This window comes from Podarcis pityusensis (assembly GCF_964106645.2).
Source record: "Podarcis pityusensis genome assembly, chromosome: 6".
NCBI classification, from domain to species: Eukaryota; Metazoa; Chordata; class Lepidosauria; order Squamata; family Lacertidae; genus Podarcis; species Podarcis pityusensis.
Genome location: NC_138030.1, coordinates 57,739,449 through 57,753,249, shown reverse-complemented (window position 1 = coordinate 57,753,249; position 13,801 = coordinate 57,739,449). Strand labels below are relative to the sequence as shown.

General features: G+C 44.2%; 1 protein-coding gene across 20 annotated transcripts in view; it reads left to right on the top strand.

The window, feature by feature from the left end:
* Positions 1-13,801, top strand: part of MROH7 (maestro heat like repeat family member 7) — a 29,629-nt gene that overhangs the window by 13,878 nt on the left and 1,950 nt on the right. For 17 of the 20 annotated variants that reach the window (XM_081012454.1, XM_081012443.1, XM_081012445.1 and 14 more), the window contains 12 exons: positions 1,866-1,978; positions 2,681-2,833; positions 3,658-3,812; positions 4,763-4,895; positions 5,774-5,937; positions 7,168-7,305; positions 7,535-7,649; positions 8,501-8,641; positions 9,665-9,829; positions 11,379-11,534; positions 12,348-12,470; positions 13,259-13,361. In XM_081012454.1, coding sequence (XP_080868580.1) covers positions 1,866-1,978; positions 2,681-2,833; positions 3,658-3,812; positions 4,763-4,895; positions 5,774-5,937; positions 7,168-7,305; positions 7,535-7,649; positions 8,501-8,641; positions 9,665-9,829; positions 11,379-11,534; positions 12,348-12,470; positions 13,259-13,361 — 1,659 coding nt within the window. Of the gene's footprint in view, positions 1-1,865; positions 1,979-2,680; positions 2,834-3,657; positions 3,813-4,762; positions 4,896-5,773; positions 5,938-7,167; positions 7,306-7,534; positions 7,650-8,500; positions 8,642-9,664; positions 9,830-11,378; positions 11,535-12,347; positions 12,471-13,251; positions 13,362-13,801 lie in introns of all 20 variants that reach the window. The other 3 variants (XR_013988256.1, XR_013988257.1, XM_081012441.1) reach the window with 2 other exon arrangements.

The following is a 13,801-nucleotide window of genomic DNA, read 5'->3' as shown; positions in this document are numbered from 1 at the left end:
GGGGGCAATTTAAAATACAGGTTAAAATGCAGCCTCATTTTAAAGTAGCCAATAAATCAAGACCATAAGGAGAAGGAAACATAAAGGTCAGACTGAGTCCAAACCAAAGGCCAGGCGGAACAGCTCTGTCTTGCAGGCCTTGCGGAAAGATGTCAAGTCCCGCAGGGCCCTAGTATCTTGTGACAGAGCGTTCCACCAAGTTGGGGCCAGTACTGAAAAGGCAGTATTGCATTATATCAGGAATCCCCGATTTTCTCTCTTCTTCTTCTTTTTTGGCCCAAGGGCACATTTGGAAATATTTTTTTTTTTGTCAAGACGCCTTGAGTTCCCTGCAGTGAGAGAAGGTGTTTAATAAATTTAATAAAGAAGAAGAATCAACTGTTGTTGGCACCACATAATACCCATTTCACAGAAGAAAAAACGGGTGCTTAGAAACTCCAGGCCTCCACATTAGCAAAAGACAAAACACCTGCACACACATGCAGACAAATAACTACAGGAATACTGTTATTATAAGGTGCCTATTTTCTAAGCACTGCACATATATCAAAAGGCAAGATTGTCTCTGACCACAAGTTTGCAATCTATTAGACATAAGGAATGGGGAGGGAGAAGGAACCTTCACTAGCCAATGGGTGGAGCCAGATTGGTCTTCACATTGCTGCAATGTTCTTGTTGTGAGGCAGGAGGTGCAGCCTCTCAATGGTATCAGAAGCCAGTGTGTGCTTTCCTTCAGCTTTGCAGCTGAATAATCGCACACCAACTTAAAACCAACTTAAAGTTTTCAAAACAACTTTCTATTATTTCATGTGGAAAGAAGTATTCTGGAATTCTGGAAAGATCCACAGCAGAGACTATTAATTTGATGCATTGCATCATTGTTAGGGGATTCCAAAAATCTGGAGAGACATGCCCATTTTGTGCAACAGCAAAGAGTGCTTTTATTTAGTTAGCTGTTCTGCAGACACTGGTCTGTTTGCCCTTGATGCTCCTTTTGTCTCTGCCATAGTGCATTGGATTTTGTGCTGACAACCCCTGTAGTCCTCACTGTGCAGAAGCTGGAGAAGATCCTGCCTAATGTAGCTACAAAGTGGGACTTTGAGAGAGGTCCCTGGTGGAGAAGATATTCTTGATCTATAGCTCAGTGCCAAATCATGGGTGGTCACATCTCAGTTGCAGCAGGATACCCGCTCTGCAGTTTCCAGAGCTAATTTGAGAATTAATGAGGATTTTGGAATGGGGCAGGCCGAGCCAGGTTATTGTTATGCATCCCCACATCTCCAGGTTCCAGGGGCAATGCTATCCAGGGTTTGGCTTCCTTTTGGAGAAGAGACGATGAGAGATATATGCCATTTCTGTAATATTTGCTTTATTTGCAAACGTTCAAGTGGAGCATTGGAGGAGGCAAACAGCTTATTTTGTTCTAGTTACTTAACTGTGCTGTGGCTTGTACAATGAGCAGTATGCCTATCATCTAAATAAACAACCTTCACAACTTTAACTAGTTGGCATGCAATTTATTCTCACCTGCAAAATAGTGGCTTCCTGGGAGCAGTCTGTGTCTTTTCTGCCTTCCTTTCCTGTTCCAAAACACACTTCTGTTGTTGCTGTCATACACTGAACCCAAGACCCACCTTAGCTGTGGGTGAGTGCCAAAGTGTTTGTTGGCCATTCTGTGCCATTTTCCTGCAATTTCCCTAACAAAAGATGTGGCTGGAACAGTTTGGCCCCTGGCCATTATGTGTCATTAGCCAGCCATTCTGGCTCCTTCTCTCCCTTTTTTCCAAACTCCAGACACCCACACAGCAACCTGAGAGCAAACTCTCCGCTTGGAGAAACTTTAAAGTCACTCTTTTTCTCGTTAGGCTTCGAAAACAAAAGTAACTCCCTGGAAGCAGAAGAGATCCAACTGTATGAAGAGATTCTGGGTTCCTATGACCCTACTATGTCTCATCAAAATATCACCCATATTATTCAGGTAATTGTTCAGTGCTGGATATGATGCAATGCAGAGGATATGCAAACTGCAGAGGCCATCGTAACTTAGTCCTGATAGGGTGTAAGGTAGGGGCAGAACCATAATTATTACTACATCTTTGTAGTGTGTTTTGAGGCAAAGATTTCCACTTTCAGATCATAGGTCAACAGTGCTGCAATTCTGCGTGCACTTCCTTGAGAGGAGAAAGACCCATTGAACTCTGTGGCACTTCTGAGCTTGCATGCATGGGATCGCCCCCATTTTCAGTTTTCTGATATAAAACTTGCAGAAGGGCTGTAAGAGCAGTGGGAGAGCACGTGCATTGGGTAAGAAAGGTCTCAGGTTCAATCCATGGGATTTCCAGGCCGGGCTGTGAACGTCCTTTGCCTGGAACCCAGGAGACTTACTACCCGCCAGTGAAGACAGTCCTGAGCTAGAAGAACTAGTCTGGTTTCCTCCGTAAGATAAAAAGCTGAGAACATCAGGTTTTGAATCTGTACACCTTTACTTGGGAGCAAAGTAGCTGGTTGAATTTAACTTCCAAGTGAAGTGGCAGAGGAACGGGCTCCTCCACAGAACCCTTAATTCCTTCCTGCAAAGGTCTCTTAGAACAAGGAAGCCCTGCCAATTGAGCTTGCCTTGCTGTTGTCCTCTCAGCTGCTTCCCCTACCACAAAGTGCTGCTCTGTGTCTCCTCTCTTAGGAATTTCTGCCGTACCTCACAGCACTACAGATCACAGAGCTTTTGTTGACCGCTATAGACTGCCTAAAGGAAGCCAATAGGAGCACCACTGCGGCATCACGTGACATCACATCTGTCATCCTGCAGCGATACATGCACAGGTTACATGGGCAGGTAGGAGATGTTTGGAGCCGGCAGAGACCCCAGCAGTGACAGAGGCGGCTTCTTGAGAGGCACCAGTACCATTTTATACCCTGAGATAAACCGTAAAACCCATTTACAGTTTATCTGTGGTGAAGGTCTTGGCAAGGCTCTGTCAGTGCTCACAGGATGTTTTCCTGTGTCAGTGCCTAATTATTGATCAGCTGACGCTTGCTCCCTGTACCATAGAATTGCAGACTGGGAAGGGACCCCGAGGGTCATCAAGTCCAACACCCCGCAATGCAGGAATCTCAGCTGAAGCATCCATGACAGATGGCCATCCAACTTCTACCAATCTTTGGGAGAACCCAAATGACCAGAGCAGGGGATCGTTGTGCCTTCTCACCTCCAGGACCAGCCTCAGATGTTTTGCTGACTGAGCAAATAGCCTCCCCAGCCTAAGTCCAGTCACATTATTTTGGCACTTGAGACAGAAAATCCCACAGGCACTTCTCCCCCTCCCTAGCAGTTAAAGTGCAACAATAATAAATATCTTAAATACCTTAAATAATCTTAAATAATAAATATCTTAATGATTTGTTGCTTGGCCATGAAAACAGGGGGTCGAATCCATACCACACATTTAAAGCACATGGCTTCCCTCAAATATTCCTGGGAACTGCAGTTTACCCCTGACAAAGCTACAGTTCCCAGGATGCTTTGGGTGACATATTTTAAATGTATGTTTGTTTTCTGCTCTTTGAGGGCTCTGGTTTGTACCTTGTGGTGTGGTCCCTGCCCCAGCGCTGCTTCCCTCTAGCAGGGCACTTAACTGAAGCATGCTTGTTTCCTTCAAGGTGCCGGAAATTGTGGATAAGATCTACCAGCAGCTTGGTTCCATTTACCAGTACCAGGACAGGCAAATAATGATGGGGGTCCTGGCCCAGCTGGCTCATACCTACATGGCAGAAGTATGCAGTGCCCTTCTCCAGTGCCCTTTACCAATCGACAGGTACATAGTTCAATGATGCTTAGTCCTGCTGGGTCAGCCTTCAATCCCTGGACACCTTGGGGTGGGGTGGGGGGACACAGGTTCCCATTCTCTCCCACCTGCACTTAGGCCTCAGTGCTCCAGAAAATACAAATCAGAAAATACCTAAAGCTAGCAGGGAAGATTCTTATGAGTGCCACCTTTTCCCGCAAGGAGAGAGTGGGAACCGGAATGGCCTCCCGCGGTCATCCTTCACAACCAGTTCCCATACGGAAAAAGCAAACAGCTCGTGGATTTAGGAGGGTTGGAGCAGAAGCCTGGTCTGGTTATGGAAATGTAGGAGGGCTCTGGATTGAGGGGAAATAGAACAAGGGATTTCTGATGCTAAAGAGAGAGGCATGGCTGTTATTTTAGGGCAGAGGGGGAAGTAAAGCAACAGAGATGCATTCACACGCCTCAGGGGTCACATCTAGTTTGGCCCCCAAGTCTGCAGAACACCTTCTCCTCTCCATTTTACAAAGTGCAGATTGGGACATTCTCCTCACATGCCATATCTCTGTGAATGTTTCCTTATGAGGACCAATCAATAATTTCTATTGGTCCGAATAACAGTATTGCACCTCAGTTACTTAAGCATAACATATCATTCCTGGTGGATTGATTTCCATGGTATACTTTTGATCCCACCACTGCAGCCATTGTTGCTCTCTGGGGACTCTTCGAAGTCTTTATTTATGCCAAGGATGGGGGAGCTGTGGTCCTCCGAACGTTGCTGGACAGCAGCTTCCAGCATCCCTGTCCCTTGGCTACGCTGGATGGGGGGAGATGGGAGCTGAAGTCCCATCAACTTCTGGAGGACTACAGCTTCCCCATCTCTGATTTATGCACTCAGAACAGTTGGGAGGGGGCAACTGACATGGTTGTGGGTATACAACCTGAAATGTTTCTGTTTCCCTCCCCTGAAATTGCAGGTATGCTTCTGAGATGTGGCATGTGTTGACCAAAACATGTTCGAATGATGACCTAACTCTCCTTGTGAATGTACTGCTGAAAAAGCTGCAGCTGAGCCCAAAGGTCACGGGAAACTATATCACACCTCTGGCTGTAAGGAACTGTACCAATTTGTCTGGATGGTTTTTGCAAATGAGCTCCCTAGAGAGAAGGAAGGAGGGGCATAGCTCAGTGGTAGATCATCTGCCTTGCCTGCAAAAGGTTCCAAGTTCAATCCCAGCATCTTCAGGTCGGGTTGGGAGAGAACCCTGTCTGAAGGCCTGGAGAGCTGCTGCCAGTCAGTGTATGCTATACTGAGCTAAATGGACCAAGGGTCCACTCAGCAGAAGGCAGCTTCTTCTGTTCCTAAAGCAAGTTCCATTACTTCTTCCAAAACTCCTTTGGCACAGGACCTGCTTTGGATGTGACAAAATCCCTTGTAGGAAGTAGCATGCAGCCTATACATGTCACATCACATAATGATTGCATGCACAGGTATTTTCTAGCATGTACATTCACTGCTGCTTCCTAGCAAATGTAAACCCATGTAACTGTTGGCCATGTGATCTGCTAGCAGTCACATTAAACAAATGTGCCGTGCGGTGTCCGACAGGGAGCATTCTCCATGCAGGGAGATTGTAAAGGAACTGAGTGATGTTACTGCAAAAGTGTTGAATCCAGTGACTGCTACTCGTGAATAAATAGGCTTAGGGTTGCATTTCTTTCAGGTGGTGCCCATTCTTGCCAAAATCACATCCTTGTTAACTAGGCTTTCAAATCAATTGCAGTTAATATACCTAATAATATATACCTAATTATACAGAGGTTGCATAGACCGTTGACCTGACTCGGAAAGAGGTGTTTACATTTAAAATTAATCCAGGAAGGTTAAGTGGTTCAGGACTAACAACCCCCAGAAACATAAATGAACTCTGCAGAGAAAAGATCTTACCACAGTCTCTCTCTCCCTCTCCCTTCTCCCTCTCCCTCAGGCTGCCAGCGCTTTCTCGAAGCTGTTATCTATGCCCAAAAGTTCGGAAGTGGCCCTCTACATCTACCCCCGGCTGCTGATGGCGCTGCTTGTTCAGGTGCACTATAGCATCAGGCACAGCGTAATAAAGAACTCAGATTCTCAGGAGGAATTTGAGCCTGTGGGGTAAATATGAGAGAAATTGTTATGGTAGGGGCCAAACCCACTCCCAAGAACATGTGAACGTGCTCCTTTGTAACGGCATGCATCCATGTGCTATGTTCTCTTGAGTAAATCTCACCCACACAGAGCAGATTGTTGGTGGGCATAATCTAGCCCTGGCATCAGCATCCTCAGGCAGCTGCAAGGACCCACCCCCACAAAAGGGGCCCACCACTTTTGCCTTGCCCTGAGTCCCAGCCCTTCCCTTTGAAAAAAGCAGGTGGTTTTGGAGGCCGCCATTTTAATTTCTGGCAATGCCCTTGATGGGGCACTGGTGGGTGGACACAGCATCACACACATCAGAGGAGCCAGCATTCTCCAGTGATTGCAATGATAAAAGTGGCAGTTCCCAAACATGGCTCTTTTGCAGGAAGTGGGCAGAGGAAAGGTTGCCAGGCAAGCAGAGATGCTGAAGAGAGGGTAATGGGCTGGTTTAAAAGGCCTGGCATGGTGGGTTTCGCCTGCAGGCCACCAATTCTCCTGGAAGTGGAGGGAGTGGTGTCCTTTCAAAATGTATGTCCTGCAGAAGCAGTTCAGGAGTACGACTAGGCAGCCATTCCTGGATAGGGACAACCTGACCACTGTAACCTTATTAGTAACCTCAATGCTTGATTACTGCAGTGTATGCTATATACGGGGCTGCTCCTGAGTCTGATTCAGAAGCTTCAGCTAGTGCTGAGCAACAGTGTTTAAATTGTGTACAGTCATACCTTGGTTCTCGAACGGAATCAGTTCCGGAAGTATGTTCAACTTCTGAAAACATTTGAAAACCAAGGCGCGGCTTCCAATGGATTGCAGGAGCTTCCTGCACTCAAGCAGAAGCCACAGAAGCCACGTCGGACATTTGGCTTCCAAAAAACATTCACAAACCGGAACACTCACTTCCAGGTTTGCGACGTTCGGGAGCCAAAACGTTCGAGTCACAAGGCGTTCGAGAACCAAGGTACAACTGTATAGAATTTCTCCAAAGTGCTCTAGTGCTTCATCGATAATCCTACACCAGCCCTGTAAAGCAGACTAGTATTATCCCCATATTGCAGATGGAGGGTTAAGTCTAGCCTTAGCTAAGGCCACCTAGTGAGTGGATTTGTGGCAAAGGTAACATTTGAACTGGGGACTTCCCAACTGGAAGTCGCCACTGTACTACACCTGCTTCTTGATGTGTCTCATATTTTATTTTATTTTTAAATTCAGCTATATTGTAGCAGCACTGAAGACTCTTCTCCTAGCTGTGAGGTGCTATTGTGAGTTTACTCTTATTGAGAAGGAGCGGGGCTGGGAGCTCCTCACCAGCTGCGAAGATCACCATCGGGGAGTAGGCCTTATTGCAAGGTGCGCAGTGGTAAACTGTTGGATTATTTAATTGTTGTTAGCCGCCCTGAGCCCGGCTTTGGCTGGGGAGGGCGGGATATAAATAAAATTTATTATTATTATTATTATTATTATTATTATTATTATTATTAACATTTGGTTAGAGCACCCCAAACATTTACAAAAATTCCCAAGTGTAGAGTTAACCACTGGCCATAACGGTATGCATCTGCATTGTCTTTCTAACCAGAATCATGCTTCAGACCTCCAATTATGACCTTTTGAGGATCTTGTACCTCCTAGTTCCCTTCCTGGAGCGAGGTGATGAAGAGCACCAGATCACAGGATTGGCTTTCTTCAGCGAAGTAAGGAAGATGCAACTTCTGCACTGTGGAACCGGAAGCCTTTCTGGGAATGCAGAGTGGCTTGTTGACCTTGATTCCAAGGATGGTTGTACAAACATAGTGATCATGCCCACCTGTGACTCTGTGGTTATGTTCTCAGATAGTTGTTACTGGTGGTGTAAGTGGAGTTGGATCAAACAGAATATATTTGTAGCAATGCATCTGAATAGCCGCTTCATCCTGTTGCGTTTTGTGTAGGAAGCTGTGGGCAGAATAAATTAGGTACACAATATTTGGTCTATTAAAACAATGCAGTTTTACTTATTCAAAGCAGAAAGCTGATACCAAGAACAAACTTAGTTGGTCTCTAAGATGCTACTGGACATTTTTTTAATTTTTTTATTTGTATTTCTACTGCGTCAGACCAACACGGCTACCTACCTGAAAGCAGAAGCTGTTCAACTAGTAATACTTGAGAAAGTGCATGATCTCTAATGCTAGGTTGGTCCTTATTTTTCCCTCCACATTTGGCATCAGGTCATGTCAAGTATGACATCAGATGTGCGGCAAGTAGGCATGGCTCAGGGGAAATAGCCTCATGGGACAAACTGGGACCTGTGCTGGCCAAATTTGGTCCACATGCTGGAGATTCCCTACCCCTGCTGTGGTTGACTGCAGCACAAAGAATAAACAATATAAATCCCCCGGAAGGCACAAGAATGGATGGATGCAGGCCATTTCTGCTTAACATGGACGATGTTTTGGGTAGGATTGATAACCAAGTGCCAGAAACAAGTTAGTACATTTTTGGCATCTGAAGCAGGCAGTTGCTTGTGAACCAAATTCTCATGGACCTCTTCTTTGTCTTTTAGCTTCTTTGTATGTCAGAGGCCAGAAGACTTCCCAAACAATATTCTTTGTATCGTCTGAAGCGAGGACTGGCTAATGAAAACCCAGTCATCCGGGCATTGTGTATCAAAGGACTGGTTAACATTGCATACTGGATAGGAAAGGTAAACAACAGGGCCCATCATATGATTTCACTGGATTTAGTTGATAAATTCAGAAATATCTGTTGAGGATTTAACTGCATTCAGCTCAATTTGCACAAAATTTGTGGATCAGTTAGACAACATGAACTATTTACTGTACTGATCATTAATTCTGACTTGTTTGTGGGGAGGTTCTATGTTGTTGTGTCAATCAATCATTAGCCCATACTTTCCAGCGTGTTTTCCGATAATTTTCCTTATTACAAAAAGTCTGATTTTGGGTGAAGTGTGTTTGTTGTGCAAGAGCACAAAATGAACTTTAATTGAGCAACCTGAATTTTCCAGTATGTTGAATTGAATCCCATCCAAAAAATAGCAGTAATCTCCAAAGCCTATGAGTTATGGCCACAAATTCTCCAGTACATGGCATAAGCAAATTGTGCCCTAAACACCTATAGGCACATGGACTGCTCTTCAGCATTTTGCATGCTTAGCATGAAGATTTTTTAAAGTGTTCTCAGTTGAATGCACTTATAAAATATTCCCAAAATTGGAAATATTGATGTGCCAGTGTGGCTTACTTCTGAGCAGGCATGTATAAGATTTTATTTTTAATAGACTTTATCACTTGGAGAAGGTGAGTACCATACATTATATTACAAAAAAATCTTAATTCTCCATTGCTATTTCACTTTCTTTGCCTTAAAATTATGTTTCTTGTCCACTGCTTCATGTTTAAACATAACATCCAGATAGCTTGTTATCCATAGGTCTGGTACAATGAAACTTCAGTTTTCGAACGTAATCCATTCCAGAAGACCATTTGACTTCTGAAACATTCGAAAACTGAAAGCAGAAGCCTCAATTCAATAAGGAAACTCAAAACGGAAGCTGCGTCGGATGTTCGGGTTCCGAAAAATGTTAAAAAACGAGAGCATTTGCTTCCGTGTTGTCGGCATTCGGGAGCCAAAATGTTCAAAAACAGAGCCGTTCAAGAACCAAGGTTTGACTGTTTATTAACTTAAATTATGCCTTTCTGTGCAGGAGGAAGTAAAGATTGTATTGCCTGCCATGACAAAAGGTCTTGCTGGGATGGATGGGCAGCTGTTTGTAGAGGCAGTTGCTGAAATTGAGAAGATTCTTAATGGCCCAGAAGGAGCAGACTGTATTTGCGATATCAGCCTTTCTCTTCAGGAACTATTCAGTGATGTAAGAAAGCAGTGTCACACTAGCTGGGTTTTGTTACAAGCCAAGAGGCAGGCCTACCCTCTCACAGAAGTGGTTTTCTCTTGAGGTCACGTTGACAATGAGAACCAATATGGTGCAGTGCCTAGAGTTTGGGACTTAAAGACTCTCAGGTTCAGATCCCTAGTCTGGCAGTGCCATTAAAGAAACTCAGTGTCCTTGTGGCTGTCGCTCTTTTTCTTGGCCTAACCTACCTCACAAGGTTGCTGTAAGAATAAAATAGCAGGGGAGAATCATAGGTGTGACACTGAGCTCAGGGGAGCAAAATAAAAATTTGACAGCTGATAACCCTGCCCAGAGATAGATGCTGCACAGCTTCAGTAAGGTAAAAAAATGGAGATAACCCAAGTCTGAGGCAGAAAATCCTCATGTGGTGCCAAAAATATAGTAATAAGGTAGACAACTTGTCATCCTTTAACAATACCCCAAAATCAGAATCCCCCTATGGGGGGCAACATGAAGCAGCTACTATTCACTCGTATGAACCGTTCCATATAGCCCTATACAGCTTGGGACAAGGATATCTGAAAAATAATCTCATCCCTAACATACCAAACCAATCACTGCACTCAGCAGGAGAAGACATACTGCAGATTCCATCTTATCAGAAGGCTCATTCCACATGAAGGGGAACCTGGCTTTTAGTGTGCTGGTATCTAACCTTTTGAACTCCCATTACATTTCAGACAGGTGGAATCTTTATGGCCTTTTCAGCATCTGTTGGAGACTTTCCACCTTCAACAAGCCTTCTAAGTGGAGATTTTTATCCCAGTAGTATTATATTACATACATATGCAGTATATGTAATTGGTTTTAACTGTTTTTAATATATAATGCTTTTGGATTACTTTTATGTGATTGTTTTAGATACGTTTGTTCTTGTTGCTGGCATCTGTTTGTCTCGAGAGACAATGGAGTGCACCTCCGGGGGTGAAGTCAAACCGCTGCATTAGCAGCACCAAAGTGACCTCCCCGGGACGCAAACCTGGGCAGTGTGTATGGAGGTTCTGGGCTGCCCAGATGACAAAGACCCCACTTCTCAGCCTCACTGATATGGTCCAAAGGAAACCAGAGCAATACATTTGGCACTAACCTGGCATATGTTTTTATCGTACAGTGGTACCTCAGGTTAAGTACTTAATTCGTTCCGGAGGTCCTTACTTAACCTGAAACTGTTCTTAACCTGAAGCACCACTTTAGCTAATGGGGCCTCCTGCTGCTGCCGCGCCGCCGGAGCCCGATTTCTGTTCTCATCCTGAAGCAAAGTTCTTAACCTGAAGCACTATTTCTGGGTTAGCGGAGTCTGCAACATGAAGCGTATGTAACCTGAAGCGTATGTAACCTGAGGTACCACTGTATTGTGAAATCGCTTTGAGGTGCTTCATGAAATGAAATAAAATTATCATTTTTAAAAAATAATGGAGAAATGGGATTGCAAATTTTTAATCAGGCTCAGTTTGCATGTCACTCTCTACTGAAACAATCTCACTGCCTTCTTTTGTTTTTGAGACAGGAAAGAGCAAGTGTCCGTGCTTCCGCCATATGTCTTTTTGGGAAAATGGTGAAACGGGCTAAGAAAAATAACAAGCATGCAATGAGGCATCAGGTACTAGAAAACTTGGTTCCATTACTTCTGCATCTCGAAGAGGAGGACCCTGACATCCACAAGGCAAGCTTCTGCCAACATTTCTCTGTTTTCAGGAGAACCATCATGGTTCTCACCAACCAGATAATTTAAAAAGTTCTCTCTTCTAGCCTTTTCTGCCTCCCATCTGAGTGCTTGTCTTGCCAAAGGCAAGGTGGTTCTTTCAAAATGAGATTCAGAAGCAATACAAACTACACAAGTGAGTGAGAAGATTAAAGATTTTATTCTAAAACAGCAAGCAATGTGTACATACCAAGCAAGCACTTCAGTTTGCCACTTAGAAGCCCTCAAGAAGCAGTGAAGCGACTCCCCCAGGTAGCCTCAGTTTGCACGGCTCTGCGGCCAATCAGTCTGTGCATGAGCTTCAGAAAAACTCTGCCTGAACTGTCCAATTTTATAGATAGCCCCCCCCCAATACCTCACTTTCTCAAAAGAATGTCCAACATCGAAGAAGGTACCCATCATTATCCTTCATAACTGATGAGGCAGCTGTGGGGGGTGGGCTTCACCTCCTCCCAATGTTCTCAGGACATCTAAGACTGTTCTCACACCATCAAAAAACTTAACAAGAGCGAGGGAGGGGGAAGGAACAGAGGCAGGAAGGGCTCTGTGTCAGGTCACTAACTCCTCAATACATTTTGTCTTCCGGATGCATTTCCCATACAGTGTTTCATGCTTCCTCGAGTGTAAATATACTAAACCTCAACATGCACATTTCCTGTCCGTTGATGAGCAAATACCAGAAGGTGTGTCCTTCCTAAAGACTATTCAGTAGTTGGGCGTTTTGTTTTCTGAATGGTGTAAAAAAAAATGATATATCATCTCCATATCTTGCAGGAATGTAGTTATGCCTTAAATGAATCATTTCAGTTCCTGGGATGGAAACTACCAAAGCAGGTTGTCAGCAGAAAAGCTTGGCCTGAGCATGAAGAAGTTCTGGATGAAACCTGCCAGTACCTTGTATGTTGTCTACAAGTTCTGACTATTGCTTTACATTAAACAGCATCCGTTCTCCAGGTTGTCAGAGTCTTCCCCAGCCCTATCTGCAGATGACAGGGGTTGTCCCCAGGGTGTTTTGCATGGAAGATATGTGCTCTACCACTGAATATAAACCCTTCCCAGTGCTTCACTAAAAGTTCTTTGCTGGTACAAAGGAGTCTAGAGACAAGGACAGGAAGAGAGGCAGAACACAAGCCTGATTGTGGCAAGGGTAATGACCTTGAAGGAATTAAAAAAACAACCAACAGCCACAATTTTTTGCGTTTATTTGTTTTTTATGTCTAGATTAAGGGCAAAGTGGGGTGATAATCTTTTTGAAAGATTATGAGCTGAGTGACATCCCTAACTGTGACATTTTGGAATTCTGGGGTGGAATTCAACACTGCCATTTAGCTCGCATAATGGCTTTCGATCCAAATGTTGCTTCCGTGTAAGAGGTGATTTTCAAAGATGCTCTCCTCCTCTTCTGTTAGTGCAGCCAGTTGCAGGAACAAAAGCCATGCTGTGAGTTGAGCAGCAGCACTGACATCCCTCCTCCTGCTCATCGCTATGAAAGGCTATGCACAGCTTTCTTCATTTGATTCTTCATAGCAAGCTGATATTTGTCCATCTACAGACTTTTTAAAAAATCAGATATGATGATGGCAATAATGGTTGCATGTTTATATATGTAGCTCTTTCCTAACTCTCACACCAGCTCTTTATCTTTATTTTTAATGAAGCCAATTATGCATTTCTTGAGTTTCCAGGTGCAGAAGCAAGAGGCAAATCTCCAGAGATTCTTGTACCAGGACCTTTACTACACTCAGAGTGAACTTCTTCCGATAAAAAGGGCTTCCATCGTGTTCCTTGGTAAATGAAAAACACAAGTTCAACTGTTTGCATTAGCTCTTGCCAGGACCTTTTGATCTTCATTTTACTGTGGAGAGGATTCATTAAAATCATGCAAATTCCCTAAAACAAGTTTAGGGAATTTATTTAAACCCAAGGGCCAAATTCACTTATAAGCAGCTTTCTAGTAGTGGGTTCATCGAACAAGGGATAGGACTCTTAACCTTTGTACAGTAGGCTACATTCCTGCAACATCAAACCCAGAGATTTCTATACAAAACACACACACACTTTTATCCAGACAAGCAAGAGGCATTGTCACAGTTCAAACGCACGGCCTCATTCAGCTCAGGAGCAAGGTTTGCCACTGCTATGCTGAAAGGATGCCGATAAAGCTGTTTTGTGGACATCTGTTTGGATGAAAGCTTCTACTCAGCAAATGCTAGCTTCAGAACGCACAC